The sequence below is a fragment of the Megalopta genalis genome, chromosome 2 (assembly GCF_051020955.1).
Source record: "Megalopta genalis isolate 19385.01 chromosome 2, iyMegGena1_principal, whole genome shotgun sequence".
Classification (NCBI taxonomy): Eukaryota; Metazoa; Arthropoda; class Insecta; order Hymenoptera; family Halictidae; genus Megalopta; species Megalopta genalis.
The window spans coordinates 31,548,860-31,576,396 of NC_135014.1; the positions used below are offsets into that span (position 1 = coordinate 31,548,860).

Here is a 27,537-nt window from a genome sequence, read left to right on the forward strand (position 1 = left end):
GGGCCAGAAGCTGTTGTAATGCTCTTAGGCGAACGATACAAAGTGAAAGGATCCTCGTTCGGGGATGCTTGAAAAGGGCACGCCGTGGTGCACCCTTTCTTTTCCTGGCTTGCTAGAAAATATTTCTAATAATATATTGAACCTGTCCTACGATACGCGAACAAGAATATCGTAGTATTATATTTCCTGTACGATACTTATTACAGAAAAATTATCTTCGAGAAAATTCAACGATTTTCTTCACTCGATATAAGTTTAGCCATTTTTTCGAAGATTTTATATATTTACTGTGAAAATGGACCTTAAAGTATGAAAAGTGTTAAAATTAATATCTTAAAGTATACAAATAATTAAGGCGAGAATTTGTTGTCGAAATTTTGTCCGTTGCCAGTGATGCAAAAATTTGTATTTTGTGGATCAGTAATCTAGAACGCAGTATATGACGATCTGAAACTCAGAATAGTGTACGGTGGCGTCATCTCAGGCGATTCGTTCAACCCTCTGGACCGTAGAAACGTTTTGTACCTCTATTTGATATTACAACGTCGAAATCTACTATACTAAAAGCAACAAAAATCAGCAAAGAATGTCAATGAATATAAAAAGACTATTATTATTATTACTACTATTATTATTTATATTATTATTATTACTGCTATTATTATATATACTATTATTACTACTATTATTATTCATACTATTATTACTACTATTATTATTTATATTATTATTATTATATTATTATAATATAATTATTATAATTATAAATAATTATAATAACAAATATAATTATTATAATATAAATATAATATTATTATATAAATTATATTATTATTCTTTACTGCTTTCACGGTGTCAAAGTTTAAAAATACATGGCCAGTCTGACACGTAAGTGTCATTAACGGCCTTAACGCCAGTTAAGGGGATGAGCAAAATGATTTCCACGAAGATGCAAAATATTAAGAGGATTATATCAAGAATAGAGACAAGTAATTGCATTTATAATTTATATATGTGCCAGCCGAATGTCTCTTCCATTCCATGCTAGACCAAAATGGTTTTTCAATTACTAATTGTTTCAAGCAGGAGTAAAATTAACTCCTCATTAATTCAAAGTCCCCTGCATATTGCAGAACTACGTCGTACAAAACTGATAATTATTGAGAACACGTCATAATTTTCAACGTCTCTTTAAAATTATTCAGACACGAGATAACGGTATTTTAAAAGGAGAAATTGTAAACATTTAAATGCGTTGCAATTATAATTTCACAATCGCGAGAAAATATTGAAATAAAACTTCTGATCGGGTACATTAAAAGGCGAAAGATGAAAATACAGAATACGTTATGAGAATTGACAGGAAACAGCGTCGGGAACATTTTCCATCAACGGGAAAAGGGGATGGTAGTACACAGTGGCGGTGTCGACATATTAAAATTTAAAAGCGTCTCGTTGACGTGACTCCTACCCCTTTGGCTTTCAACGTCACCGATAACGATCGACACTAATTAAAGTAATTGTCTTGGCGATAGGAATGCACAGGTTTCACCGAGAATAAATAATCCATGAAAGCCCGGAGGAAGCTAACGGCGAGTGAGTGGAAAAAGGAAGAAAATGAAAGACAAAAGGAAGTAGCTATTGGAGAATATAGAATTTACCTGTCCGCAATGTATTTCCTTCTTATAACAAATTCCTAATTTTGACTTGAACCCTCTCAAGTTCAAAAATTGGCGCTGGATAAGATCTTCATTCTAAATCTAATTGTTGTTTTCAGTTTGAAAACAACTTTCTGCTATGATTGGCATTTTTGTTTGCCAAAACAAAATGAATCATCGATACTTATACATAAGACAGATTATATGACCTTCGAATAATAAAATCTCATTTTTCAATAATTCACCACTTCCATTTTGAAGCAGCAAGCATTTATTCCCCAGATTAAGAGCAATATTACAAAAGTAAATATAAAACATATTTATGCTTTACCAGCATCCTCCATTGCTAAACTCTGCGCGGTGATTGGTTTCAACTCTCTCACGCCGTCTTTGGATACAATTTGTACCTTGAAGTTAGGGAGATTGACTATCAAACGTTTCTGAATTTCTCTCACGCACATTTTCATTAATGAATATGCTTCTTCCTCTGTAGAATCTGTAATAAAAAATGATAAATGTAATCTGTTTCGTACAATCGACAATTTCTATAGCATTTTAGAAATAATATAATTACCTAATTTGTGATACCTATCCATTATAGCCAAAGAGAAGAAGCCTCCGTAGCCATGCGCTGCATAAGGGACGCTGACACACGATGCTAAATAATCAATGAAGAATAATTCTGGTCCCGTGTGATCGTCGTAGCCAGCCATTAATAAATTCACGAAGTATGGCGTTCTGCTTCTGAGATAATCGGCCAGGTTTCTCCTGGTGAAAGATGCAGCAGCTCTTGGGGACAATTCGTAACCGTTTCTCATTTTATAAAGCTGTATATTCTTTCCTATGTACTCTGAAAACTGTATCGTGTCACCGCTCTCTCCGGATACAGCCATAACAAGCTTCTCAGCGATTTTATGAATTTTGTGTTCGTCTGAAACAAGGAAACAATGCAAATGTAGTTCAATATAATTTTGATAGTAAAACTCGTTACTCCAAAATAACGTTAAAAAATTTCTTACCGCTTTTCATTACCATGATTGAATGGGCTGTGGTCATATCAGCTCCGATTAATACAAAATCTTTGAACTTGATTCCGATTAAACACTCCATTCTGATCGGTTGTATCCTTTAAATCGTCAATTGCAATCGAACTATCAGCTTACAAACACCGAAAACTGCCTGTCACCCAACGAAAGCTTAACTTGCACTAGAAACACGCGATGTTAGGTTATAAACACAACTAATTTCTACCGCGTATTCGCGAAGACACTGTGAAAACTATGGCGCGAATTATCTGTTTTATTACAAAATATAGGAACTGACGTAGTGCCGCCATCTAACAGCAAATTGCTACACTTCTTCATCCAAATGATTGTCTACTAACGCAAACGAGGTATAGGAGCAGATCAAGCAACACAAATGAAGTACGTTGAGTAAAATACTGCAGTTATGTTTGATGCAGTATAGTTATTATCGATGGATAATTTTGACGAACAGTTTGAGCGTTTCTCCGCTACATGTAGTGGCGCTATTTTCATATTAGTAGCAGCAGATGATTCGTGCCGGATTGTACATTGTACCTTATAGAAGAAGGTGGATGGAATCATCTGTCGTGTATATTAGCGAGAATAAATAAATTTATTTGACATGATATAGACACAGGAGAGTATGCCGAATAATTCTCAGTCCACAGCATATTCCCCGTTCATAAAATTGCCCTAATAAATGAACCTAAAACACAGCAGAATAATCAAATATGCTGGAAAATTGTTCTGCACCCCTATTCTTTTCTTTATGAACTATAAATATAGGATTTTTGATCTTTAAAATTGTTCAAAACTCTTGGAGGATTTTAGAAGTCCTTGAAAAACCCTCGAAGAATCTAGAGACCTTACAAAATCCTTGATATATGCTTTGTTTTCGAAACTGCATTAATTTGTCACTAATTAAAGTTATCGCCTGTCTACGAAATCTCGATTTATTAAGAATCACCCAGTAGCTAAAATTCTAAATTATTCGAGACGATCTACTAGATCGTGGTCTGACAGCGTTCTACTTCCTCCTGGCGCAAATATAGACTGGTCCTTAATTCAAACTCAAGGCAACATTGAGACCGTCTCGATAGTGCAGTATTGTTCCAGGCTTATGCTTCACAATGCAAGCCTGTAGCTTTTTTTTATCATCCTTAAAATCACCGACCTATCATCATCTATTTCAGTCCAGCAGAGACCTCCTAGTCTTCGATCACTATCAATTGATACAGAAAGGGTCGATGACTTTCGTACTTCGGAAACATCACTTTAACGAATGGACATTTCTTGTAAACGAGTATATTATTATACAATTTGTAGTAATTTTCCAGTTGCAAGATCTTAAAAAATGCCTGCAATTGCGTTTCAAAAGTGACACCCCCGCCTAAAAGTTGATTTCCTAAGGCATCGCTTGGAGAAGCTGCTACTCGGACATTCTTGAAAATTCTGCAATAAAAAAAATTGCTACAAGTCGTCCAATATACGTGCTTTCAACTGAGGTAATTGTTTAAAAAGCAGTTCCATCAAATTTTTCAGAAAAAAATTCTGGCACGATCTCGTAAGATCAAATGAGAAGCTGGAATAAAATGGAATAAAATGGAATAAAATGGAATAAAATGGAATAAAATGGAATAAAATGGAATAAAATGGAATAAAATGGAATAAAATGGAATAAAATGGAATAAAATGGAATAAAATGGAATAAAATGGAATAAAATGAAAATAAAATGATTCAAGGTAGTCAGAATTAATCAGAAAACGTGCAGAATGTTTATAATATATAAATACATCGACAGGAAATGTATCGAATCGTCAAGAAATATCGATCAGTATTTAAAAATATTTTTAAACGTCTAACAATTCAAGGATATCGATGGAATGGTCAGGGACGACAGATTGAAATTCATTGTAAACGCTCGATAAAACTTTATTTCTTCCGTGTGTGTGTGTGTCGCGCTGCGTGTACATTCGCGTACAGAGCCGCTTGTGTGTGTGTGTGTCCGCGTGCATACGAGGCCGGAGCCATGAAAAATTAGAAAAGAGAACGCGGTGTCGATGGTCTTAACGCGTTCTTAACGTGAAACTCTTGGGCCGAGGAGAATCTTCTTCGCCTCGATCGACATAGTAGGTCTTCGCCGCGGCCCTTAAAGGGCTGCGCTATTAAGGCACTCTATGCCAGGAATACGTTCAGCGTGCACGAGCGGTACAAAGAGGATCCATCGAGTACACAATGCACAATAATCTCTCACGATAACCCCTGTATACACAGGGTGCACGGTGCTAAGCTACTTTTTTTATAAAAGATGTGCGACGAAATCGCGAAATAAAATTCTCCAATCTCCATTCCGTCATTTATAACGTCGAACTGAATCGTCGTCGAAATGATCCGCATTAAATTCTTCATTTTATGTGATCACTGAATAAATGATCAAAGATACAAAAGTCAACTGAAGCCTTAATCTTCGTATAAAATTGGAAACTCTTATTCTAAAAGGCAATTTCTTTCGTTTGATTAACAGCTTTAAAGCTTAGAGATAGACGAGCTTTTTCTTTCATAAATTGTTCAATTTTTACGAATTATTCAAACGATAAACTGCCCTCGGTAAAATACCGCGAGAATTTATAATACTTCGAGAGATTATTATTCGAAAGAAAATGATTAAAACCCTCTTATATACTAAATAAATCATATATCGTGTATCCAGCAGTATAGTTTCTGTCATAGAAGATGATCCTTTTATTTCGCGACTCCGACCGTGTTTTCACGCGATTCACCCTGTATATACTTAAATATAAAAAACAGAAGGAAAAGAAAAGAACAGAAACGAGTCACTTCACTTGCACTTGAAATCGCAAAACTAACTCGCGTACCTTTGTGTACGTACGCGTGCTCCGTGGGCAAATTAAAAACTAGGCGTTATCCTAAAATTAATTGGACGGCGGTCTAATGCTTACTCTTACCGACCCGTTCCCGTCGCGCTTCGTCACCGGAGGGAATGTAACGAAAAGAAAGCAATTTTCCATTGATCGCGTCCGCGCCGGACACGACTCTTGAGCGATTGCTTCTTTCTCCGCGGCATTGCGACACAGCAGAAACGTCGCGTAACAATCGGGACGAACCGGGCGAACGATGAAAACGATCGTTTCGCGCGCTTCGTCGATTCTCAATTAGGCTCTCGATGGACCTTCAACGAAACGGAGCCTACGCCGGAAGGCGGATTTTGGCAACCGGTTGCCTCGAACGCTTCGTCGGATCTCGCGGAACGGGTCGTGCTCGTAAACCTAAAACAACGTAACGTAACGTAAATGCTATGATTGTACTTGCTAGAAACGGCAATGAAGGGGTTGTTGCCTCTCTGACGGTCGCGAACCTTCGTAGCCCCGGCCGCTTCCCTTGCGCACGGAGAGACAGCGTTCTCTCGGCCGAGTGTACCATTAAATTAGGGAGATTCCGGGACACAATGTACATACATACAACACGCTAGGCTTCCTATACACATAGTACGACGATTAAAAAAGAAGAAAAAAGAAACAGAACTGATAGCGTTGCACGAGAGAGAACGATACACTCGATCGTCGGCACGAGATCGCCGGCCCGAAGGTCGAAGTCCGGCTTCTGGACTACGAAGGTCACCATCCCGTGTTCCACAGGCATCGATGAGTTTCGAACGTTCTCGGGAATGATCGAAAGAACAAAAATTAGTCCTGTCCGTCTGTCCATTCCCTCGTTAGTCGCGGCGCTTCGGGGTGCAAAGGCCTTGGGACACCGGGCCCAGAGGACCCTAGTAGATCCAGTTCACGGGCACCCATTGGTGCTCGGTGGCTAGGCAGTCCAACGCGGCGATCACCTGTTGGAACGTGTTGTCGAAGTCCTCGTTCACTATCACCAGGTCGATGTACTTCTCGTAGGCGCGTTGCAGCGCTGCGGACTCCTCCAACGTGGACTTCAGATCGTCCTCCTGTCGATCAGAGACGCGACAAAGGTTAGTATTTAGGGTGATCTAGAATTCTGCGGAACTTGGTGCGCTTTCTATCGGTTATCGTGGATCTGCTTTGTTTAATGGTGCCGCGGTGAACTGTTTTTCTCTGTTTGCGACCTTGTTTCGCGATTCGAACACGGGGTCTTTGTGTAAATCCTCCAGTGTGTCTCTGTGACTCTAATTTGGTGACTTAATTCGTGACTTAATCGAGCGTTCCAAGCGGTGCTTATTTTCTGCGGAATGGCAGTGCATGAACAGTGGATTTGAGTGTGGTTTGCGACCGGTGTACCTTTGACCCCGTGTTTTTGTTACCTGTCGTCGTGTCCCGGGTGACGAGTCAGTGTCCGTGAATCGTAAAATGAACATCGACGTGTCTATCGAATCGATTGCGCTCGACTTTGTGCGAACTGAATGAGAAATAGATGTAAATGTCGGAGATGTGTTGAAAGCGATTTCTTGCGTGTTCTGTCTAATATTATTTGTGATCGCGAGGTAAATGTTGCTGTAAGTGAATCGTCTATTCTCACCACAGCTTTCTCTCTCTCTCTCTTTTTCTCTCCCTCTCTTTTTCTCTCCGTTTTTCTCTTCGATAAGAGTGCATTAAACTAGCAAACGATAAACCAACCAATGCACTATAGAATTACTACGATGCATGTATGATGCTACGTGAAGAAAAGATTGCATGCTGATACAAACCTCGTACAACGATGCAAGGGACTCCAGCGTCCTGGCTCTCCTCGAGCTGAACCTGATGGAACTCGCGCGGTCAAACTAGCGAAGCGAACATCAAATACATACAAAAGATTAAATAAAGAACGCTACGTAAACTGGGCGTGGGCGTGGGGGGGTCTGGGGTCGAATGGGCCAAAAGAACGAATAGAAGAACGTGGTCATATAATGCAGATGAAAACAGAGATCAAAGTCTATGGGAATGCAATGCACGGGATCGTCTCTCGAAATGAAACGATCGTTGTTTAATAATAATAATTGATACGTTCGTAGCGTGCTAGAAACGGTTCGCTGCTTCTCGAAAGTGCTTCATCATTTTTAAGAATTTCAGAAATTCAAAGATTCGTACGTCTAGCTTTTTCCGTACTGTTGCAGCTAAAAAGATGCACTTTTGTGCATTTACGGTATTTTAAAATGTTCAAAATGCAAGAACACGTTCGAACCAGCAAATATTAATTTTGTAGCAAAGATACTTCACAGTAAATAATTTTATGGTTAACTAAATTAATTTCCATCTCTCTGTAGAATTTATAAAAATGATGTCCGAAGAAATGTTTGCGTTTACGATGTTTAAAAATGTGTAAAATAAAAGAACGTTTTCAGACTAGTAAATATTAATTTTGTACCAAAGATATTTCACGGTAAACAATTTTATAGTTAACTAAATTAACTTCCATATCTCTGTAGAATTTATAAAAATAATATCCGAATAAATGTTTGCGGTTACGATGTTTAAAAATGTGTAAAATAAAAGAACATTTTCAGATCAGCATTTCATTAATTTCTGCCGAAATCGTATTTTACTATAAAAATATCTTCCACCGACAAATTAAATTTGTCTCGTAAACGAATTTGCATCTAAGGATAATTATTAAGGATAATTATTGTTAAGGATATTATTATAGTGAATATTATCTTATATATGTATATATAATAATATATATAATAATATATATATTTATAATAATTATCCTTAATAATAATTAAAGGAATATATATAAATATATATATATATATATATATATATATATATATATATATAAGAATATTATTATTAAGGATAATTATTAAAAAATATTTGCCTAAGGATAATTTCCTTTAGTTTGATGCTATTTCAGGATCTCGACGAACGAAATGAAATATTTTCGAGCAGCAGCGGAAACGAGGTCTAAATCCGGACGCCATTTTGGTGCCAGCGAAACGCATGCTGCACCCTCGCGAAAAACAGTCCGCAACGATTTCCGTGGCAGGATGTTCGAACGCATCAATCAACGGGAAGTGCATGCGATATACGGATTACAGTAACTAAATGACATTTACACAACGACGGCAAACAGACTGGCGGCAGGCAGAGGTTTCGAGAGTGGTTGCGTCGTAAAACGTTTTTGATGGCCCTGTTTGTTTTAGGCGCGGGCGATACTCGCGAACTTCGTTCTTCCCGGTTTCTTTCCCGTCGCCGTGGCTCGAGGAACCCGGGAACCACTAAAACGTCGTTACCAGGAATTTGTTTGCGGACCCGGATCGTTCCGCGCGAATATAACCTTCGCGGAAATCGATTTGCATCGCGGGCGCAAAAATATTATTACGACCGGCGCGATAATATTTAGCGAGCGTTCACGCGCGGCCCGAACGATTCCTCGCACTCCATTTATCGAATCGCCGGGTTATTATTGTTAATCGCGGCTCCGGTATTTATTTTTTAATTTCTCGGCACTCCGGCGTTTCGACGTTCTCACCGCGGCCATTTTTCAAACCGCTCCTCCTCCGGTCCCGACCGTTTACGACGAGCACAAATCTATGTATAGAGATCTACGATTACTTGCACGAAATAAAACGGCCACCGCAGATCATCGAGACGATGTTTCCATTTGCGATGACCGAAAATAGTAACGTCGAATCGTCGAAAGGCAAAGCCGGCTTTTGGATTTTGTTACCGGCGATCGGAGTGGCGCAGAACTGAAACGCCTTCGGGAATATGTTTACGAACGATGCTGTGTATTGTAGACAAATTTTTAGTGCATACTCTATTGAATGTTGCTCGTCAGAAATAGCGTTCACTGACTTATTCGTTAAATAAAGTTTATCGCTATTACCGAACTGCGGATCTTTCTGCGTTCATGTCACGTACGGACATTTGAAACGTACCAAGAAAACGTATAAATTGACAAGCTTTCGCAGCATTTTTATATACTTTTTACAACGAGCAATCTTTTAGTCGACGACGGAAATGTTCCTCTAATTATAATTGTTATAAATTCACGTATGGAAACGAGCCGCAGTCTATTCGTTGTGAAATCGTTCGATGGACACCGTTCATCGTAAAAACCGCCAACTGCAGTATGCATCAAAAATTTGCACGCGATACTGACACATACCAGAACACACTGCGAACAGTGTTTTGACTTTCGACCATTCGGCGTTGCTATAGTGAATTCCTAAACCTTAAATTCCGAATTTTCGCGGCGACTCGACGCAACCGTTCGCCGATGCGAGTCTTCATCGGCTCGAAGTTCGCTTCTCGTAAAGTGAACGCATTCTCGAGATCGTTTGGAGCCGCACGGGAGAATACAAAGGGAGGAAGAAGGCGGTTTAAGCATCGTAGTTACCATCAAGTTTCGACTGCTCGCGCCGGTCGACCGGCCAAGGTCGTACAAGCACTTCAATTGTTCCATTCCGGGCGCGGCTATGAAGATCACGTAAGGCATGAACTCGGTGCTGTTATGAAGAATCTTCAACGCGGCCGGACTGCAATCCAACACGCACATCCTTCCGGCTCTAATTAGCTCTCGCACCGAGTCCAACTTCGTCCCGTAAAGATGGCCGCCGTGCTCGCCGTACTCGAGGTACCGGTGCTCCTTGATGTCCGTCTCCATCGAGTCGCGATCCGTGAACCAGTAGCTCTTCCCGTCCTCTTCGAGGACTCTCGGAGGCCTCGAGGTGTCTGAACAACATTAATAATATGTTAAACGCTTTTAATTTCTAATACCGGCAGAAATATTGGTACAAATATTCGTACAAAAGTGTGCAGCTTTATCAATTTAATTTTATTAACACGTGTATATTTTTTGTTCTTAATTTTTGAGAGTCTGCAATTTATAGTAAGGAAGTACTTAATAAATTCCTCATTGGCAATAGCAATTTTTAGTTGTACGATCTAATGATTTTGTTTAATTAAATATTTTTCTCTACTCATAATTGCAGAACTGTTGGAAAAAATATTCGTACAAAAGTATGTAGCTTCATCAATTTAACATTATTAACACGTGTGTTTATTATTCATAATTTTTGTGAGTCTGCAATTTATAGTAAGGAAATACTTAATAAATTCTTCATTGGCAATAGCAATTTGAATTACGTTCCAATAAGCCGTTTCTAATTATATGATCTAATGATTTCATTTAATCAAATATTTTGCACTACTTATACTTGCAGAACAATTGGCAAAAATATTCATACACAAGTATGCAGCTTTATCAATTGAATTTTATCTTTCTTAACATCTGTTTATTATATATTATCTACTATCTACTCTATTATCTACTACATTATTATATACTATCTATTTATTACATTATCTACCTGTTTCATAACATTTTAAAAACTACAATTTATAGTAAAAGTTATTTTTTATTTTACTACTTGATAAATATCAACAGCAGTTTCAATTATGTTCCACAAGCCATCTCTATTAATAATGATCTAATGATTTCGTCCGAGGATATCATGTGGAACAACATTATGAAAATTCCTCTATAAAATCCAATTAATTATAATCCCAGTAAAAACACAGTGTTAACAACGTTCTTCTGCTGACTAGGAACTCGATACAGGTAAAATCATTGAAAAATCAATTTTACATTAAGCTTGAACTCGATCTCCAGATTTCTCTGTTTTTCGCGCTGGTATCATGTAGCTCGGAAGATGAAGACATCGGAGAAGCAAGAAAAAGATTTAGCCAAATTAACTAAAATTACGTGGTTGTAACGTCGCAGCGGTGTCGAGCCGAGTCTGGAAGAGCCTCGGCAGTGTAAAAGTTAAAAAGGAGACGCGTGGAATCGCCGGAACGATTATTAAATAACATAGAAGCCTGGATAACCAGTTGAACGAGGCGGACTCCTCGTTTTACTTTCACACAGATACGGCGAAGGACGAATAAAATCAATCTGACTTTCTACATGATACCGCTGCAATATAACCTTGAGCATTACGTGCTCCATGCGGATGCTGGCGTTTTTCAGAACTAGGAATGCAAAGGAGAAAATTGAAGCCGCCACGCGAAGATCTTTCCTAGCATAGCAGCGAAAGCGTGGATCTAGTGCGAAGAATGAAAATTACATGGGACGATGGTGCCGAACTTCTCAGGATCGCTGTTGATCAGCCTGTTCTTCAGGGTCCTGCGTCCCACGCCCCTGGGACCGACCAAGGCCAGCGTTTTGCGCCTGAAAGGCGGCATTCTCGCGACCTCCTCGTACAAAAGCAGCTCCGCGCCGTCGAACTCGCCGTTGGACTTCGACTGGTACATCTTCCTCTTCTTCTTCTTGGAGATCCTGGTGCCGCAGATGCTGATCTTGTGGACGAAATCGGCTTCCGGCGGAACGAACGCTTTCCGGCGTTCTTCGAGCTCCAGGGACGGGACGAGACCCGGCGGACCGAGACCCTCTCCCTCGACTCGTCTAGCTTGCCACCAGTTTGGATCCGCTTGGTCGACGATCTGCAACACGTCGCCCTTCTGGAAGGGCAGCCCGATCTCTCTGCAAGGCAACAGCGTGTCCTCGGCAGGGTCGTAGTCGAAGAGTGCTCGCATGTAACACTGAAACCATTCGGAAATTTCACTTTAGAATGTTAGAATTGTTAGAATTATTAATTAGAATTATTTATTAGAATTATTAATTATTTATTGCAATCTCTTTGAGAACTGTAAATTATTGCAATTATACTGTGCATGTATTATTTTCTTTATATTTCGTTTAAATAGAACAGTATTTTAAGAAATATATAATTTAATCAAGAATATCAAAGTATATGCTCGTAAAAAACAACTAACTGGTTAAAATGGATAGGTAAAATATTATCATCTTTCTAGAATCATTAAAAGAGAGGAAATCATTTCATCTAATTTGCGATCCTCGGAATTAATTTAGACAATTTTTGCGATCCAAAAAGTATACGAATTATGGATATTCGATTTTGAGAAAATTATTGATAGCTGTATCTCTTGTACTATTTTCTTCGTGGTCACAATGACACAAACTTTTTTGCTTATAATCGTTTGTTTAAGGAAAGATTTGTATTTATTTCAACTCATTTGTCTGCGTCTTACATTTTAACGTTCGAACATTATATTTACGGAAGAACAGAATTTTACTTCGATCTGTAAAGAAAGCAATCGTATTCAGTGAAACGATTTAAGGGCCCGGGTCGCCGCACAGTATGACGACCCACACATAGAAGAAAACCATATACGTATATTAGTTTTAGAGGTTTCTATCAACCAAAACTGACGCTTTAATTCCTGTTTTCAACGGAAACAAATCTCGCGACGATGAACATGAACTTAAAGCAGTAAAAGCTCGAGATCGCGGTACATGTTTATGAAACTTCGTCCGATCGTCGTCGCGAACGTGGCCGACGGTGAAAAATCGGTGGCAAAGGCGTCGCGCGGTTCCGTTAAATCGGCACTTTCGCGACTGCGATGTAAACGTGCGAAACCGTACACAGTTTTTCTAGCGGACGTTTACGCCGTCATAAACCGCCTACGATCATCGTTTATCATGGACCTCCATCAGCCAGCGGCGGTCACTTAAAATATCGACCGCGGGAAAGTCGGCGCGAGCCGATTAGATTCGATCTTTGCGCGATTTATCCGGTCGTTCCAAGTATGCGGCGCGAAATATTATTGCCAGAACAGAATCATAAAACGTTCCCCGACAAAACGAAACTCTAGCTTTCCGCTGCAACAGACTTCTGGACACAATGGCGCGTTCAGCAAGATTGAATGCACCGCTGATTCCATGAAATTGAGAAGAAAATGTCGGCGGAAAATAGAAGTTCCAGCTCGTGTTATAGTTTACACGGACGATTCGAAAGCCAATCAGTGCGAGACCACTTTTCTTTGAAAATGAGTTACGATCGCTGCGAACACATCTCTATCGTGCGATCATTCGATCGATAAATCAATATAGCCGACGTCTTTATAAATAAACGTTGGACAGCAGCACTTACATCGACCACGAAATGAATGAACGATATTGTTCGCAGGGAGCTGCCTTTTCTAAAAAAAGCGCCGACAGTTTTCTTTCGTTTCTCTTCTGGTTACAATTATTTATATGGCATCTTGTAATAAAAATTGTGCTTTGCGTTATTAGTGGCATTGTTGTCTTTTCTTCTCAGCCGATTCGCGAAATCCTTATTTTCCTGAATTTTAAGGTTAATGGACTTGCACCGATCGGCTTCTAGTCGGCCTAGCAATTCGAAAATGACTGAAATAAAATACAAATAAATAATGAATATGAAATAAAATAAATTCACTCACCGTCGATTTGACAGGCCGGTTGCCATCGCTCGCTATTCCGGGCGCCAGCTTCAGCGTGAGGTTCTCCTTCGCCTCGTGAATGGCTTCTTGAAGCTCCTCAGGGTTGCGGACATCCTTTCCGTTCACCTCGAGGATCACTTCGCCGGTCCTGAGGAGTCCTTGCCTGGCTGCCGTGCTGCCGCCCAGGATCCTGGCAATTATCAGGTTGCCGGACTCGTCGACCTGCACCGTCAGACCCTACGAAAACGCAGACACGAGTCAACAAACGCGTCCTGACGAAGATTGCCTGTGCTAAACGCGTCTATACTCTTCTTCACACAATCTCCAGTTTTGGTAAAAGTGAGGAACTCCCCCTTGAAGATGAAACAGTCAACATTTGTCTCTCTAAAAAGCAGATAATAGCATTTGATGCTAATGTGTTTACTGAAGAAATTCTCAACTTTTGACATTCAATCTATCGAATGTTTCTTTGCACATTCCGACAGTTTTAATCAAATGTATGCTGTGATTAAGGAGTGTATTCAGTAATTTTCTATGAAAAATGGCAGCTTTTGCGTTAACGTTTCAAGTTGAAGAATTTCGAAATCCCCCGAAGATTGCGAGATCGGTGCAATATTTGAGAGGTGCATCGTTTCCGACGAGTGGAAGCTGCACATAGAGGTCATCCGGGTCTTCTAATATCTTTTTACGATCTCCATCTACGATTCTACCGTCTCTTTTCCGCCATCAAACGAAGCTGTCAGAGTCGGCCGAGGGTCTGGAACGCATGGAAGTCGTCCGTGTCGAGCACGTGGCACCGCACAGCGACGATAATAAACGAACGTATTTACGTGCTGAGGCAAGTAGTATGCCGCAGTACTGTCATTTCCGTCTTTTCTTCGCGCGATCGAGTACGATTCTGAATGGGAATTCTCTCACGTGACGGAATGGTAAACAGCCCCAGAAGTGGCCGCGCGCGGCTGAGAAAGTCCGCGCGAACAACGGCTTCTTTGTTAATTGCCGAACGCGTCCTCCACTTTCTTCATTTGCCACCGGCCGGGAAACAAATGGCGGGGCTGCGCGAACACGTGGGAGGATTTCGCGTGGCAAAAACGTTCGAAGAAACGATTTTCCAATCCTTGCTCGCGGTTCTACGGCTCGGAGATCGGACTGTGGGTGCCACCGCTATGGGCGCAATCTTGCTAACAAATTGCCACGCTTGTGTCGGAACAAATGATTTCTACCGGAGTGTACGTATGTTTAGCGGCAGTTGAAGGATCTAATTGAAGCGTCGCATGAAAAGCAGTTTGCATTGTAGGGAAAGTAAAATTACGGGAACTCGGACCTTCTTTTCGCTTCCGTTTAAATTTCAACGATCCGCGAAGAAGTGCAAGCTTTGAGCTCTAGAACGAGTAATTAAAATGAAAGCATGTTTTAACTACAATTTAAAATCGTATGAACAATGGTGTCGTCATTCGTTAACCAGTTAGCCGTGTGTCGACGTGTATACTCGTCATGGAGAAGTGGTAATGTCTCTCTAATTGACGCTTAGATTGTCCACAAAAATGGACAATTTGGGAAAAGGAGATACGATCGTTCGAGTCTCGCGATTCGTTTTCGTAGTTGTTGACAATCGGTAACTATAAAATCGAGCCGCGAGCCTCGGATAATCGTGTCTCCTCTTCTCAAACTGTCTACTTTCGTTTCGAAGCTGAGCGTCAATTAGGGAGAATTTGCTGTATTCTGTGTTTATTTAAATCGTAATTTTAGTGAAAATAAAAACATATTCTGAAATTTCAAGATGTTTAGGATATTTTGTTATAAAAATATAGATATAGATATAAAAATATAAATAGTTATAGTAAATATGACTAAAATAAAATAAAATATAGTCAATAATAAAATATATAACAAAATAAAATATAGTGAATAAAAATAGAATAAAAAGTTATAAAAATATAAATATAGATATAGAATACATTATTATAAAAATCAGATTAGACTGTTCATTATGTATATATTACATATTAATATTAAGAGAATAATTAAATATCACTAATAAAATTGTTAATTTTATAAAATAAAATCGTCTTTCTCATCCAATACTTCAACATCGACGCTTACTCTGTGTTTGACGAGTATACTCGTCGTCGCTCGATTCTAACTTGATCTCTAGCTGCTTAAACACCTGTCGTTGTTAATTTTCACCTGTCGCTAAAGCAACAGACACGCCTGCAGTCAATTCAAATCGCAAGGTCGCGATCTAAAATACTAAACAGAGCAGACGAACTCGAAGAGAGCTTACCAGAGGTTCGTCGGGCTGCCGTCTAAGGCCAACCATCCTCACAGCCTCTGTCCTCTCGTTGGTGGGCATCGTCGGCGGCAATGGTTGCGGCTTCGCAGGTGCTCGTTTGCTCTCGACGACCGCGTCGTGCGTCTCCAGAAGAGCTTTCAGGTGGGAGCTTCGCAGCAGCCGCGTAAGTTCCCGCGCGTTCTCGTCCCTGGAGGCGCGGAGCGCGTGGCAGACCTCGTCGACGATGTCACAGACGGACGAGCATACCGGTTTCACGTGGAGAGGAGGATCCTCCAATCGCTCCTGGACCTGAAACAGTCACGGCGCCCTGGTGATACGAGGTGATCCTCCGAAAACTGGTTTTCGCTCGGGGCTTCCTCCGAGAAATGCCTAGGCCTCCGTCGGCCAGCTTTCTAGAGTCCCCGATGTTAATCGCTTCGAAAAAATCTCATCGACTCTATAGACGCTGGGACCACGACTCCGATATTTTTTCGCTGGACTCTGGTGTTAAATACTCGATAATGATGTTAAATGATAAATTACCAGAGCGATAATTTCTCGATAGTTTGTAATTCGTTCGGTAAAATCAAAGTTTTGGACTTGTGCTTTCGTCGTCATGCTTCTTGTCGATTTTCTTTGCAAAAGAATTCTTCAAAATCGTGTTTGTAAATTTTCAGTATGATGTAAGACGAAGCAGATTTTATTGATCATTTTTATACTGACCGAAAGTATGTGATTCTAATTTGGAACTTTATGAGAGACTTAAATTGTGCTAATTTAAGCGTTCTAAAGTTGATGTGATGCGAAAATCTACTTTGATATTGACATTGTGAAAATGATGCAACTTTATATCGAACTATATTTGGAGTTTTCAGTGCAATTATCTTGTATAATTTTGATTGGCCTGCCTGGAGCACGTGACTTTCCTTTGAAACGATTTCGTGGGACCCGAAGCGTAAAAAATTTTATGAGCTTCCAGAACGTGCCTTAGTATCAATATAGTTATTAATTATATATATGTAATATACATATAATTAATTAGTATCAAGTAACACGATTTCCTCGAGTTCCATTTGTTAACATAACAGCTTGTATGTGTAACAGTATAACAGTTTAATAATGTAACAGTGCAACAGTGTAACAATGTAACAATGTAACAGTGTAATAGAATAATAATATAACAGTGTAACAATTAAATGTTGCAGTGATGTAATAGTAACATCGTAATCTCAGTGATAATTTTCGATAAAAAAATTCTCCGACGTGTCCAGCTCTTGCTCGACGTTTCGTTCGAGCCTTCTAAGAAAGAGCGAGAGTCAACGGCGCGGAAGGGAACTGAAAATTTCGTGTCAGTGACCAGATCAAACAGGGAGAGAAATTCCTAGGTTTGTGCAACGCTCTGCACGGAGTTCTCTGCGGCCCGTTCTACGGTGTTCGTCGAACCCACAAACAGTGAGCGGCTTTGAGCTGCTGCCAGTTGTGAAAGTCGAAACGGGTTTCCGCATTAAATTCACCGTACGAGGAGCCATGGCTGCTCTTTGTCCTCCCCGCGCGGCTACGGAGAAACTGAACGAACCGCGTGCTGGCGGATCGACGATTCCTTCGATCGACCGCCATGTTGTCGCGCTCAAACTCCGGTCCATGGGAGTGACGGAAAAATCATTGAGAACGATTTCGTTCGCAACATTTTCGTTCCTCCTCTGAACGAAAGGGCAGTGAAAAATTAGACGGAAAGAAATTTGATCTGTCGAAGCTTTAAAAACACTCGCCAATGAATGATTTAAGATGATTCTCATCGAAACTTTGATTCGTCAATTTTTTAATAACAGGACAATCGTGGACATCGAACAAGAAATAATTCTTTTTCTGAAAGTTTTTGAAACAGTCACCAAAAATGCTTCAATGATGATTTTAACGTTTATTCATCAATTTTTAAATGCCGAGGCAGCTATAAAAATTAAACAAGCAGCAGTTTTGCCTGCTGCATTTGTTAAAACAATGAACAGCAATGTTTCAAAAAGTTTCAGCATTGAAAATTCTGTAATCAACTATAGTCAAAAGCCTAAACTGAAAACTTGTAGCACGACCTCCGTCATTTTTGTGTCTGGAAGTGCGAATACTGTGTCCTCATTCCAAAATTTACGTCGAAACGTGGACCCAAAAGCGAACAAAGTGCACTCAAACGATGATAACCAAGTAAATCAAGCGCACCTATACGCTAACGACGCGATCGTCCCGAAATCCCGAACAGTTTCGCGCTTTTCGTGTTTGCGATTGTTGCGAGTCTTCTGCTCTGAAGCCCGAAGAACACGAGTATGTTAATGAAGACGCGTTTTGGCGAATCCGAAGCAAGGATTTCTTTCGATCCGCCACCCACCGTTGTCGATCCGTCATTGTGCAACGATGACCCGGCGTCAACGAGGTTTGATTCGATTAGCGTCGGTCACGTAAGGCCTGGTGTACGCCACGCTGAACCAGCCAATACATCGCCGCAACAATGAACGAGTAATTACGAAAGTGGGTCGGTTCTCAGCGTTTCAGAGCCACCTTCGAGAACGCTTATTACCTGAGCCAGCCGATGGTGAACGCGGCTCGAGCAGTCTTGCTGCGAAAAACTGTCTCGGCGAAATTTATTACCCAATCAACGAACCGATAGGCCGATCGTTCGGAAAACAAATTTCCCGGTTTTCCGGGTTAGATTGAAATTCACGACGCGGCTGCAACGCTTCAGAATTTTTGATCGAACCTAAAAAGCGAAATATTTAGAATATACTAGTACCACTAATTTGGGCCCCTTTCTGAAAACAATTTGAAACCGAGCACGAGCTAATTCGAGGATCCCACGAGCCGAAATTCGCTGAGAAAATAAATCCGAATATTCTCTCGATGATGAATGGGAGAATCTCCTGCAGCAAATACCTGCGTCACTGTTCAATAGACACGATAACAACGGAGCATTAAATTTCATAATCCGACTTCGTTAAAAATATTCCGAGCACTCGAATCGTCCAAGAAGATCGTCCAATTTCTTACACGATTCTAAATCCGAGCAAAGAAACCTATAGAACGGTTCGCGCCGATTTCGAGGATCTTAAAACCCGAAGGATTCGTCCAAGGAAACAAATACTTCGCAAATTTATCCCTCGGCTGATGAATGACTCGCATTCGTCTGCAGCGAAATAGCTGCATGACTGATCACCGCGAGAATAACGGAGCAATAAATTTCACGGAATCCGAAGGTCTTCTGCGTGTAATTCGTTCACCGAACGAATTATTTGGTTGGGGAATAAGTTCGTAGCGTTCTTATATTTTCTTCTATTTCACAACGATTTTTTGCTGTTTGACAAAGTGTATAATATTCGTTCGACAGAGCTCTTTCTGCTCTACAAAACTGTGCTAATCGTCTTTTCGAGTGATTTAACTTTTTATTACTATCGAGGCTTAGAAATGGAATATCCAGAAGGTAAAAAGCAACATTTTCGACAGCTTCTCTTCTTCGCTTTTCATCGAGGCCAAAAAGCTGCTGAAGCAGCCCGGGACATTCGCAACGTATACGGAGAAGGTTTCATAGGCGAGTCTACAGCACAAAAATGGTTTGCGAAGTTCAAAAATGGCGATTTCGACATCGACGACACGCCCCGCAGCGGAAGACTTTTTATTCGACGAAGAGCGTCTCAAAGCACTTTCGAAGGAGGACGATCACCGAACGAGTCGTGAATTGGCCGAAAAAATGAACTGCGATCGTAAAACGATTCTCAATCATCTTCGTTCAATGGGATTTGCCGAAAAATTCGGAAACAACAAAGAAAATTGCACTTAAATTGCTTGATAATAAAAACGCTACGAACTTATTCCCCAACCCAATACATATCTCCGAACCGATTGAATCACTCTGCGGGAAGACGCGCCGCTTGCGAAACACCGTGAAATTTCCCGTATAGTCGACGAAAAGCCTATCGCGGCACGGAGATCGGCCGAAGAAGCCGCGTCGAACGATCGCCCGCGGCGACCGCGATGAATCATCATCGAATTATTCCGACTCCGATGCATGTGCACCGCAGATGGACGAGCTATTTTCACGAGCCCGTGGCTCATTGCGATTACGGTTGACGGGGATGCGGCGGTGGTCGCGTGCGGACAGACCGCCGCGGAGAATCGGCGGCCCTCCTGAGGCAACGATCAAACGCGCGCGGATCCTCCGCGGATCCTCGTAAATCAGCGGCGGACAGGCGGCATCAAAGAACTCGTATCGCGGTATGTTTTCCTTGAACGCGGAGGAAAACAGATGTTGATTTATAGGGATTAAGTATGCGCGCGCGCGCGATGAGCATCGAGCGATTATTTTTCGCGGCGTTTACGTTCGCCACTTGTTTCCGGCCCGATTTTTATAACACCGGCTAGTTGGATCCGGCCGCGCTATTTTCGCTGGACGGGCCGGCGAACGAAATTTGTTTCGCTGTAACGGAGGATTCTTTGTTTGGAAGAATGAGCTGGAAGCGACGGCGAAGTTTGTTAGAACAGACCGCGAGGGAACGTTGATTTATGCGGATGCAGGTCGCATAAATGCGCAAACACGCGGCGATTGATTTACGATCGCTTTAAAGAATGCCGATATCGCTTTCGGTGTCGAATCAAATCGGACGACGCGGCGCGTTATCGTCGACGCGAAATTTGTCCGCCGTTCGTTTCGAGCTGCTTTTTTCAACGGCGAAACAACGCGGCGTTCGCCGGTGACAAATATCGCGCGTATCGATTGTTATTAAATTCGAGCTGCTCCTACGTTAAAATTCGAAATTCTCTCTAACGCGAAACAGCGATCGTGCGATATTGCGGCGTACACGATGCAAATGCAAATGCAAACGTGCCGCGAGATTTAATGCCGCAATCGCCGCGGAACGAGTATCCGCGCGCGTCGTCGAAAAATGCTCGCATCGAGGCACTATAAATACCAGAGATCGAAGTGCTAATAACAGAACGAGCCTCTCGTTAGCGACATCCTCGTCGAGCCGATCGGAAGCGCGGCTTTCTCTAGCACGAATTTTTCCGGAGGGCCGTCATCGTCGTACAAACGGAACGGCGAACAACCGTCGGTCATTCCATCGAGCAAACACAGCCCGGCACGATATTGTGAGAACGGTGGAACGCTCGGTCGCAGGTATTTCTCCATATGTCGCAAGACGGTTATCATTCCGGCCATTAATTACGCCACATTTGTCGCGGCGGGAACAACGACGGCGGGGCGGGCCGGGGCGGGCCGGTGCTCAGCGGACCCAGCAAGCCTATATAATGAACTCCGCCGTTGTTCTGTGACGTCCCTGAAAAAATAAAAGACCGCGCGGACCTCCGGCGAAGAGACAGCAACAATCGAACAAAAGTGCGGTGCGAGCCGGCTTGCTCGTCGCCTGTGTCAATAACGAGTACCGTTTCGTCAGCGCTGTCATCCGGAGGCCACCGCACGGTTTGTCCGACGGTGGCCGGCGCGCCGAGATCAATAAATCCGTGATGCGCGGCGAGCCCGCGGGAAAAACAGTCAGCCTCCTGGATTCACGAGCAGACGGAACAAGAAAATAATCCGATCGATGGGCCTATCGCGATTTTCCCGTCCGCGAGCCTCGACGATCCGAGAAGAGCCGACGCGGCGACCGCGTTTCGCGCCGCGAGTACGGTTAAAGCGACGTCGAGTACGGTTAAACCTTTCTCCGAGGGGCCTCAAGGACAGCTGGAAACACGACGACCATCTCTCTCGAGGCACCCTCCGACTTCCAATTACGAAAACCGTGCTCGCGGAAACCGACCGCTCGCTCGATGCTCATCTCTTTTGCATGCCGCGGTCCGGTTAGATCTTGACGAAGCCGAGGAGAGCGGTTTTCCTTTCTGCAGAAACCGACTCTATGGATTACACGTTGCGAGGAGCGCGGATGGGTCGAGGTGCGTTTAGAAAGTAGCCTCTGCCGAATAAGACGAGGTACCAAGTCGGGTTCGTTCGGCGGCGAACTTCGCTGGCGGCGGCGCGTTCCAGAGAACCGTTGCACGATCGGACTTTCGCGTTCGACGAAAGCGTCTAATGTCTATTTAGAGACTAATATATATGTACAGTAATGTCTCCCTAACTGACGCTCGGATTCTGCATAGATATGGACAATTTGGGAAGTGGAGACACGATTGATCGAGTCTTGCAGAGCTCGTTGTTATAGTTGTTGATAAATCGTAACTATGAAAGTGAACTGCGAAGCTCGAATGATCGTATCTCCTATTTCCAAATTGTACATTTTTGTGGACAATCTGAGCGTCAATTGGAGAGACATTACTGTATATAGCGTATAAAGATACAAGAACAAGTTGGAACGAGAATCGTAAATGGAACCAGTGGAATCCGAATCGGAAGGCGGCTGGCAACACTTTTGGCGCTTTTATAGGAAGTCTCCAAAGGGACAACGTCGTCGTGAACACCGCGTCAACGCATCGAATAATCGTATCTCCTATTTCCAAATTGTCCATTTTTGTGGACAATCTGAGCGTCAATTGGAAAGACATAACTGTATATATCGTATAAAGATACAAGAACAAGTTGGAACGAGAACCGTAAACGGAATCAATGGAATCTGAATCGGCTGGCAACACTTTCAGCACTTTTGCAGGAAGTCGCGACGGTATCCGCTCGCGCAAGGCTTCCCGAAGAAACCATGTACTCCAAAGGGACAACGTCGTTGTGCAATTCGACCCTGCAATGCAGTCTCCGACAATCGACACGATGAAAACGACTTCTGCTTAAAATCGCTGCGAAGTGAATCGATGGCCGACGCGTGAAAGAATTCGCACGCGAAAGAGACTTTTCTTGAAAGAGAGTTTTCACTGAACGTGAAAACACGATGCAGCACAGGTTGTTTACAGACACACCTCGGTACCACGCCGACTCCGGACGCGCATAGAGACGACAGACACTGTACCCTAACCATCTACGGCGGCCTTTTCCCGGCGGCTCTAGAAACCGCGGCGACTCGAGGACGAAACCACTGCGACGTTCTCACAGTTCAGCAGACCTTGCGGATCGAAGATCCGAGCGCTTTCTCTTCTGGAAGAAGAGCGACCCCGGGCTAGGAGATCTAAGAAACTGGCCGGACGAGTTTCGTCGACCCGGGACCAGGAGATCAAGGCACCAGGTTGCTGCTAATCGGCTTCTAGGATCGCCGACTTTCCCTGGCTCTCGTGTAGGTATGCGACGCGCGGAGCCAGGAACGCGAACGATCCGTGACTCGGCCCAGGGATCGAGATTGATTCCCCGGATCGCGGGGTCGCGGGATCATGGGTCTCGAGACTCACTTTGCTGGAGAAGCCAGAGGTCGCCCGCCTCTCTCAGGTAGGACGCTCCCGTTTGGAGAACGTGCTGGAACGACTGCGGTTCGGCGGAGCGTACGCCACGGGCCGGGTTCGGTTTAGTATTATCGATCAGGCCAGGGCCGTCGGCGTGCACACACACGGGGTTCACGGGGTAAACGCACGAAGGGCTGGCTCTCTATCGCCGTTGGACGCGGAACCCAGGCTCTCTGTTGCTGCTTAGGTAAGCGGCGTCAGAAAACTGCCGCGCCTACTGACGTTTCTTTCACCCCCACCTACCGCCGCCAGCCAGCCCGTTCGTTCGTTCAGCTTGCCGATGTGAAACAGGTGGGGGCCCTTCTTCGGATGGTATGCAACAACTCCGCTACGTTGCGCGCAGGGCCGTCTACACGCTGCTCTCTCGACCAGCACCCGCGGAACCCGGCGACCTCGTGTGCAAACGTGGCCCGATTTCGGGACACGTGGAGAGTTCGTGGCGGTGGGTGCGGGGTTTGATCAGCGGGACTCTGGATTTTTTTTCTGATTTTTCTCGATGCGAATCTAAGGTCCTGATGCGAGACGAGACGTTGGTTTTCTCGGGTTGGGGTTCTTGGTTGCAGATTGTAACGCTGTCGTAGAGAAATTAGAATGGTTTCGTTGGCTGGGAATTTACCGTTTCGTTGAGTCTGTATAGGGAATTTTGGCCTGCGATGGATAAGGAGATTTCTGATGGAGAACCTTTGAAATTCGTTCTCTAAAGATCTCTTCGGAATTCGATTGTTGGTTTTTTTTGGGAAAGCGAATTTATTTTATAAGGATGTTTGTTGGTTCTGGAATGTAGCAGATTATTTTTAGTCTTTGGAAATTGGTTTGTAATTTTTGGAGAAGATGGACTTGGTTTTTATAGAAATCTGTACGAGGTCAGACGTTTTGCTTTCAGCAGAGACGGATTTAGGTTTTCGTCGCCGTAGGCTAACGTATTTTTGCCGCAATGAAAAGGAAACATAAAGAGAAAGGTGGTGTGTGATATATATATAAGCATTTATAATACTATACTAGGTTTTATACTATTTAAAATACTAGATTTTGCCCTTATATAATAATATTATATAATAATATTATTATACATAATTTCCTTAGATTATTATATAATAATATTATTTTTATGAAAATATTATTTGAATTTTGTTGCGTTCTAATAAAGTAACGATCTCCACCGAATAATTAGTCCCGTTGAAATGTAATATAATATTTCTATAGGGAATAATTAATACTTTTTTTTCAATTAGTAATAATTAGTTGACTTAAAAGGTCGTAAGATTTTTTACTGTGTATAGAGAAACCTAAGGCGGAATTTTTCTCAAAAATCGCCTAGTCTTATTTAGCTTATTTAGCTTATTTAGCTTATCTGACCTATAACTAAATCTGCCTCTGCGTTTTAGGCTCGTGATCAGATATTCCTTTCTTTAATTATTTTAGTGAGTCGAAAATGATGCGATGATATTCCTAAATTCTTGAAATATTTTCTCACTGTTTCCTATTTAAATTACCCATTTTCTCGAAAATGTATGAAATCCATTGTCTAGTGACTATAATTGTGTACTGAATTAGTTAAAATGTTATCATTCCAAAAATGATAGTTCTTTCTGAATACTAATCTATCTGGAGCGACCTGTAGTATCAGATAATCTGGTTTGCTCTGGATTTCCGCAGATCGTCGTGACCGTGGATCAAATTACCAATTTCTCAAGATTTATATTACCAATTTCTCACACTACGTGTGAGAATTCCCTTCATATTAATTCATGGCTGTAGACGATTAGTATTTTCCAGTTTCTAGCAACCTGTACAAAGTCGAACAACCCGACGCTTAAGTACAGCAGATGTTTAATGTTCTCCCCTTGTCCTGACATCCTGCACACTCGAGGTTAACACCATGAAAACCGAAAATATCGAACCCCGTTTCCGGGACGTGCTGTACTGCGAAAAATTCAGCGCCGCCGCGACTATCATAAATTTGGAAATGCTCCAAACAGGCCACGCGATTAATAACCCTAACATTTGAAGTGTTTAATAGACGTTGTCGCGACTGTTTCGTCGCACCTCGTGTAACAAAGAAGTTCGCATAGTTCGCAGACGTTGTGAAACGTGCAAGCACGAGGAGCGTGCCTTCGTTGCAAGGAATGTTAAATATCCTGTGTATCAATCCGAAGGGCGGCGGGGAGGGGCTGGCCTAGTACTTAAACATTCCGATCAGGTTCGTCATTCCTGGATGAAAATGTTGTGCACGCCGATTGCCAACCAGGCGACTTTCTTTTCGCCGTGTTCCAGAAGGTATTTCCCGCGGCTCTGTTCCTACGAAACTGATTCTCGCGAGCGTGTTCACGTCTCACGTCGGTCGTTCGCCGATGATGCAGCGAAGTTTTGCCACCGGGTGAAAGATGACGGATATAATAGCGAGGAGGAAAAACGTGGTCTCCAGTCATCGACACCGATCCGTTTATCGATCTTGTGACACGAGTAGACCCTTCTCGAGACACTCGATAATCCGTTACATGATACAACGGGATCGTATGGCTCTAACGTTCAAGACGACTATCGGTGTCGGCCGGCTCGTGAACCTTGGTTCAATGAAAATTTCTAGAGGCTGTAAGTCATTCTTGACTCGGAAGACGTTGCGTTAATTGAAATCGTCCGAACGATGGTCGTGATAAAGTGTAGATTGAGATGAACGTTCGAAATAATTAAAATAGCAATAAAAATGAATTGATAAGATTAAAATAATAATAAAAACGAATTAATAAGATTAAAATAATAATAAAAACGAATTAATAAGATTAAAATAATAATAAAAACGAATTAATAAGATTAAAATAATAATAAAAATGAATGAATAAGATTAAAATAATAATAAAAACGAATTAATAAGATTAAAATAATAATAAAAACGAATTAATAAGATTAAAATAATAATAATGGATTGATAAGATTAAAATAGTAATAGAAATGAATTAATAAGAGTAAAATAATAATAAAAATGAATTAAGAATATCATAATGATAATAACAATAAATTGATAAAATTAACTATTAAATGAAAATAATTAATTATATATCCTCCAGCAGATGCGTATCAGACTCACCCCCTAAAAGCAATAAATCTAGTTTCAACCAATGCTCCAAACGTTGAAAAATATTTCAGCAGCAAATTTACCATTATTATTAATCCATATCGCCGCAGAATGGCCGAATAAAAAATCTAAAGAATTCTAATCGCATTTTTCAGATCTTTTTCAAATCCACCCCTAAGTGCAACAATTCCAACCAATTCCAAATTCCAGACTAAGAAATATTTCCAAAGTAAAATATACGATAAAATATACGATCTTCTCCAAAAAATAAAATCTACCAGCAGCGAACTCGTCGAAACAAAAATTTCAAAAGTTCTGATCAGAAGAAAAAACAATTTTCACCTGAACGATCGAGCGCCAGGTTGCCACCTTTGAAGAGCTCGGACCTCGTCCGGGTCGGCTTAACGTTTCCTCCGCACGAAAATGCAGCCCTCAGACAGCACGTGGCGAACTCGGCGCCTCGATACGTCACTGTCACTTACACGCGCGTGGATGTCGTACACGCGCTGTTTCCCCGTTCCCTCTCGCGATTACAAAGCCGGTTGGAATTACATCGGCGCGGTGTACACGCGAGTACACGCAACACGCCTCGCGATTTCAGCGAGCGAGCGAGGCGAGGCGAGGCGAGGCGAGCGCGACGAACGATGACTCCGCTCGAGGAGACGCCGACGACTCCGCCGCCGCCGCGCCGCGCCGCCTCCGGCCCCTGGACAATTGCCGGAGTTCTCCGAGGTCAGAACCAATTGCCGAGGATATCAGAGGAGTCCCGGCAACGATTTGCCAATCAAGAGCGCCGGATTATTCACGAGCCTAACCCAGACCTAACCTCGACTTCCGGTCGACCCGCGTGATTCAGCGCGGACGATTCCTCGTCGCGCAGAAAGCGTCTCT

General features: G+C 42.2%; 2 protein-coding genes across 6 annotated transcripts in view; both read right to left on the reverse strand.

The window, feature by feature from the left end:
* Positions 1-1,887: 1,887 nt before the first annotated feature.
* Positions 1,888-2,930, reverse strand: LOC117225306 (proteasome subunit beta type-2). Its single transcript, XM_033478767.2, has 3 exons — positions 2,678-2,930; positions 2,233-2,589; positions 1,888-2,154 (listed from the first exon to the last, which is right to left on the reverse strand). The coding sequence occupies exons 1-3, from the start codon at positions 2,766-2,768 to the stop codon at positions 1,979-1,981; spliced, it is 624 nt and encodes a 207-aa protein (XP_033334658.1). The 5' UTR covers positions 2,769-2,930; the 3' UTR covers positions 1,888-1,978.
* Positions 2,931-4,595: 1,665 nt separating this feature from the next.
* Positions 4,596-27,537, reverse strand: part of vari (MAGUK p55 subfamily member vari) — a 38,828-nt gene continuing 15,886 nt past the window's right edge. For 2 of the 5 annotated variants that reach the window (XM_033478641.2, XM_033478639.2), the window contains exons 3-8: positions 16,215-16,511; positions 13,931-14,167; positions 11,734-12,208; positions 10,005-10,339; positions 7,366-7,440; positions 4,596-6,648 (exon numbers count right to left, since the gene is read on the reverse strand). In XM_033478641.2, the coding sequence (XP_033334532.1) occupies positions 6,472-6,648; positions 7,366-7,440; positions 10,005-10,339; positions 11,734-12,208; positions 13,931-14,167; positions 16,215-16,511 (1,596 nt within the window). In that variant the 3' untranslated portion in view covers positions 4,596-6,471. Of the gene's footprint in view, positions 6,649-7,365; positions 7,441-10,004; positions 10,340-11,733; positions 12,209-13,930; positions 14,168-16,214; positions 16,512-23,522; positions 23,790-26,988; positions 27,136-27,537 lie in introns of those variants that run through there. The other 3 variants (XM_076519166.1, XM_076519165.1, XM_076519164.1) reach the window with 3 other exon arrangements.